This window comes from Vicia villosa, linkage group LG3 (assembly GCF_029867415.1).
Source record: "Vicia villosa cultivar HV-30 ecotype Madison, WI linkage group LG3, Vvil1.0, whole genome shotgun sequence".
In the NCBI taxonomy this organism is placed as follows: domain Eukaryota; kingdom Viridiplantae; phylum Streptophyta; class Magnoliopsida; order Fabales; family Fabaceae; genus Vicia; species Vicia villosa.
The window spans coordinates 1470593-1475862 of NC_081182.1; the positions used below are offsets into that span (position 1 = coordinate 1470593).

Below are 5270 nucleotides of genomic sequence, written 5' to 3' on the forward strand. Positions count from 1 at the left end.
TTTAATAGTGTCGTCGAACACCTTTTCCTGAACCGTATCTTTGTTGCTGAAAATTTTGGCATTCTTGGCTTTCCATATGCTCCAAACTCCGGCGAACCATATGACTCTGACTTTCGACGCATCTTCCTTATCACCTCCAATCAGGCCTTCAAATTGGGCAAAATGCTCTCTACCTTCTCTGTGGAAAGCCGTAGATATCCGAAGCCACTTGCAGATTGATTGCCAAATACCTGAAAAAATTTTGCACTCAAAAAACAAGTGAGGTATAGATTCGTCCGCTTCACAGTTCCCGATACATAATTGGTGTTGAATGGAGTGTTGAAAGTGAGGTGAATTATAATGTTAAATGAGGAGGGAGTGGGGGCCACATAAAATATTTGGCAAAATTTTATTGGCTGTTGTATTTTTTAGATTTGTATTTTATCCTAATTATTTGGGGTTAATTATTTTATAGTAAATTAATTTTTATTTTTTTATTTTTACCAAAATTCATCATTTTTTTTGTCTATATAAATAGAGACTTGGTTCATTTAATTTGAATATAAAAAAAATCAATATGAAATAAAAGTGGTGGAGTAGGGTATTTAATTTTATTAAACAAAATCATTGTAGTAACCAAAAATTGATTGAGTATGTAAAAAGTGAAAAAGAAGAGTTTTGAGTATGTAAAACATTCTTGATTGATGGATGGTCTTACCCGCTTTAAAAATCAACAAGTGCAAGTGCTAGCTGCAAGCATGTACATAAACATTTTATGATTTCTTTGGGGAGGGGGGGTTTTACTTTTTCTATTTTTCACTAAGCTACTGCGCCTTTAAGCTTTAATGCTTCCAATCTATGAAAATATAGATACATTTGGCTTTATTCTCTAGTTATATTTTTGATTTTTTTTTTGTTTCTACATAATTAATCGGTTTCCTTTTTTAACTTTGGGTTTGTTTCTACATAATTATTTGGAGCATTGGCCAGATGGAAGAAAGTCCGATTTTGAACTTTGCCCGACGGACGTATTGACGTATGTTTAGGCAAAGAGTTTACAGCATAAGCCAAATAGACAAATAGTTGCTCAAACAGATAGACTCATTTCAGCAATGCAAGATAGCCCATTGGTTAAAGAGAAACGATCATTTTTCATTAATAAACGTGTAAAGATTTGGCGCACATTCCAATTCAGAAAATTGTCTCTCACAAGATCTGAGTAACATTTTAAGGGAATGGGTGGTGAAAAAGTAGCTAAGACTAGCATAAGTGGGCAACTAAAAGATATAAAAAATTGATTGATGGTTAGCAGGGTCCACAGTGAATGTTTAGATAAGGAACTCAGCATCGACTTGCAGTAATCTCCAGCTTCTCAACTATCCAAAGCAATAGGCTCTGGCAATGGACTCAAGGGAAGGGTTGAAATTGGTACATGTGGCTGGTGTTGAAGTTGTGCTGGTCCAACCAATTTCTTGTCGTTTGGAACTACATTCTCCACTCCAAGTGCTTTCCTCACTTCATTGGCTAGTTCTATCACATAGTCCTCCTCATGACCTGTGCACCAAAAGCTCTCAAATCATCATCTCATAAAATAATAGTAACATCAAGAAATTGATTGCAAACTTTAAATGCATAATGCACAAGAAGCCGTATATAGAATAAATGCGATCATGTACATACCGAGATTATGCATAGCCTTCTCTAGAAGAAAAAGATAGTCCCTGTTGTTTCCACAAGGGCCATGTGCAGTTGCTATTTGCCTGCAGAGTGAAAAGAACCCAAGGTCAGGGCAATACATTCACATAGAAAAGGGGGAGAGGTAATGTACAAAAGTATACCTAGCCATGTCCTCCAAGGGAGCAGGTCCCAGATAGTATTTGTTGTTCACTTTGTCGGGAGTAGACGTGAAACTGCATACAAATGAGTTCGTTCCATCAGCAAACTAGTTTTATAAGGTATGAACAAAACAATTCATGAAATGTAGATAAACAAAGCTAAAGAAAATCAAATACATTGTCAAACAACTTACACAATAACTCCAGTAAGAGCAGGATTAAGTGAATCTCCTTCCTAAAGAAAAGACAACAAACAAGAAATTAGAAACATCTATTTACAGATAAAACAATACCAGCAATCACTTGACAGTATAAAAAACTGAATGGCTGTGTAAAACTAACCTTGTAGAAGTTTACAAGAGTCTTTTGATCATACTCACATTCACGCCGCTCCAAATACTAGACAACGAAATGATAAAACAACAAATTTATCAAACAGTGTGTAAATCAAAATCCTTATAGCCAGCCATATTTAGTCTAGAATCATATATTAAATGCCATAACCTAGAAGCTTATTTAATTAGAAACGCAACAAAAATGTAAATATGTTTTGGTAATAATGAATAGATAATGAAATACTTAAATGGATAAATTAATACCCCAAATGGTAAAAGAATCTTGTTAAAAACTAAATTTACCTGCATAACAAGTTTCTCCTTTTCAGGACCTCCCCGAACACAATAAGCAACTCCCCACTGAAACACAAAAAAAAACCAAAAAATCATAATCAGAAATTAATTACAAAAATAACCACTTTAAGATAAGATAAAGCACCAGTTATGCAAAATCCAACCCACCAAATAAGCAAAAGACACAATCATTAAACAAAATAAGCACTTACGCAAAGTACTCCTTCTTTCTCCTCTAAAGTGCAAGTTCTTGCAGGATTCTCAGGTGTTCCTCTATGATCAATACAAGCTGCAAAACAAATTAAAAAACAATGAAACCATTTCTCTAAGCTAAACTACACACAACAATGAAAATCCAAAACTCAATAACCACCAACACGTAAAGCAATAACATTACCTAAATCAAACACACGTCTGTAGTCCTTAATGAATCCAACAATTTTCTCATCATATTCAAATCCCGGGTTCCATGCCAGTGAACCATATCCAAAAACCCAGAAAACCATATCTATTCTATTTCTAAAATCAAAAAAAAAAAAAACAGTATCAGTTAATCTTCATAATAACTTCAAACGTTCGTATCAAAATCACATTTATCATCGTAGCGTAAAAAATTCCGGAGAAGAAGAAGAAAAAACGAGATAGATTGTTCTTACATTTGGATCTGGAAAGGTTCTCGAGAAAAGATAGAAAGGATTAAGAAGATTTGAAAAGAGAGGAAAGGTGTTAGGGTTTATGAATGAAATTAGGGTTACAGAGATTTTCCCCTCTTTTTCAATTGATTTTCTTTCTATTTCTCTCGAGGCATTACAGTTGAGAAAAGGTTGGTATTTATGGAAGAAAACGTTACGCGAATTTAACGGACTGGACCCCACCAACTTGTCTATCACGTGCTTTCTTTTGTTTCTCATTTACAATTTGCAACAACTATTATACCAAACTTATTAATGTTAAAATTAAATTAGTAACTACCCTATACCAACCCATGTTTGATTTTGAAGAATAAAAGTATATTGAACCTGGACGAGATTTGGGGTGTGTTTGATTTGTGCGACGTGTGAGTGGTTGTTGCCTTAAATCAAGCGTGTGATTGAAGGGAGTTTGGATTGGGTGGAATGAACCTGGACGGGTTGTGATAGGGTGGTGATAGCTTGTTTATGACGGAGTGGGGAGGGAATTAGAATTATGGTCCACTTTGAAAATACTGTACACCATAGTTTAAAGCACTTTGGGAAATTTCAAAATAGAAATGGTCCTTCTTGTTGAAAATGTTGAAATTCGCATGTGGAAACGTCTATCCACGTTTCTATTTTGTATTAGGCTAACGTCTATCTACTTGATGCCAGAACTGACCCCCGAACCGGACTAAACCGGTGGTGATAAACTAAAAAAAAATTTTTGTGTTAAGTTTACTTTTTGATACTATATTGAATGGGGTTATTATAAAATCTTCTTAATTTAATATAGTACTTATCACTTAAATAAGTTTTCATATCAATAATACTTATTTATAAAGCTAAATTAAATTTTGTGAATATAATAAATGAAAAAATATGATGGTATATTAATGGTGTAAATTATTTTTACACGTATATACCATTAAGTTAGATTGTAAATTTAAATTGTTTAAATAATTTGTATTTTAGAATATTCTAGCAGATAATTTAAACTTATAAATGTGAATAATTAATTTTTTTTGAAAGTGTAAAATGTTTGAATTTCAGTTATGTCAGGAAAGGAGCGTATGTGCTATTCAAACACAGTTAGGTCACCAAAATCAATAGTACAGCACTGTAAAAGAAAGTGGACTCATAATCAAAGAAAGTGCGCGCACGGTAAACGGAGTTGTTGTCCAACCAATACATGTCTCTAGAAACATTTTCCAAAGCCATATTATTACCCCTTTTTCAATGTGTTGTCAATTTTGATTATTTCTATATTTGTTTTTTAATTAATAGTACTCCTTTCTAATCAAAATACGTATAATTCCAAAAAAAAATTAAATATATATCAATTATTCAATATACTACTATTAAAAAGTGATTTTTTTCTTATGTTAAGGATGAAAGAAAGTTAAGTTTTTAAATTTATTGAATATTGAGTGTGATTAAACCAATAATTTAGAAATAAATTTTCTTTTACAATAAAGAATATTCAATAAATGATAAATTACTATTTTTTAATTTAAGTGGAATTATCAATTACAATGATTATTATAAAATTGAATTAATGAGTAGTATAACTAGTGTTTTGAGTCGGTCAAAGGTCTAATGCAGGGAAAGCTTAAATGCCTAATCCAATCATGCATAGTCCAATCAAATTGTCCAACCTATATAATCAAGACACGTGAGATTCAAGATAATTTTTTCGATCTCCATTTTTTACTTCACTCATCTTAGACTATATAACTAGTAGGGGTGGACAACCGATCGGGCCGGTTCAGTTTCGGGCTCAAAACCCCAAACCGGACCAACCCTCAGATTATAAATATAGGCCCACTTCCGTCTGGTCCATTAATCGGTTATTGCGGATTCGGTTTTTTTCGGGCTTGGTTTAATCCGGTTTTGTTTCAATATATATTTTTATTTAATTTTAATTTACATATTTTAAATAGCACTTTTTTTCAATTTTTTTTAATTTAAATTTGGACTGTAGTAAGTTTTTCCTTTAAAAAGACAGTATTTTAATTATTCAACAAAATAAAATTAAGATTATGATTATTACATATAGAGGCCAAATCTACAAATTTTAATAGTGTATAAAATGATCTAAAATACATCTAAACAAAAAAGTTATATAATAGGCCATTAAACAAGTAAACTACCAC

At 32.3% G+C, this 5270-nt stretch overlaps 1 protein-coding gene across 1 annotated transcript; it reads right to left on the reverse strand.

Moving 5' to 3' along the window:
- Window positions 1–1110: 1110 nt before the first annotated feature.
- LOC131654732 (gamma-glutamylcyclotransferase 2-1-like) lies at window positions 1111–3257 on the reverse strand. The gene is made up of 9 exons (XM_058924675.1): window positions 3100–3257; window positions 2841–2962; window positions 2656–2732; window positions 2453–2509; window positions 2157–2213; window positions 2009–2049; window positions 1818–1889; window positions 1660–1739; window positions 1111–1533 (listed from the first exon to the last, which is right to left on the reverse strand). The coding sequence occupies exons 2-9, from the start codon at window positions 2947–2949 to the stop codon at window positions 1352–1354; spliced, it is 675 nt and encodes a 224-aa protein (XP_058780658.1). The 5' UTR covers window positions 2950–2962; window positions 3100–3257; the 3' UTR covers window positions 1111–1351.
- Window positions 3258–5270: the final 2013 nt, after the last annotated feature.

Bases quoted from the DNA above. Each gene is read 5' to 3' on its own strand.
- LOC131654732 (XM_058924675.1), bottom strand. From the start codon at position 2,949: ATGGTTTTCTGGGTTTTTGGATATGGTTCACTGGCATGGAACCCGGGA. The intron at 1,890-2,008 runs GTAAGTTGTTTG...ATTTGTATGCAG, and splicing joins GCTCTTACTGGAGTTATTGT to TTTCACGTCTACTCCCGACA. The intron at 1,740-1,817 runs GTATACTTTTGT...TTCACTCTGCAG, and splicing joins CCCTTGGAGGACATGGCTAG to GCAAATAGCAACTGCACATG.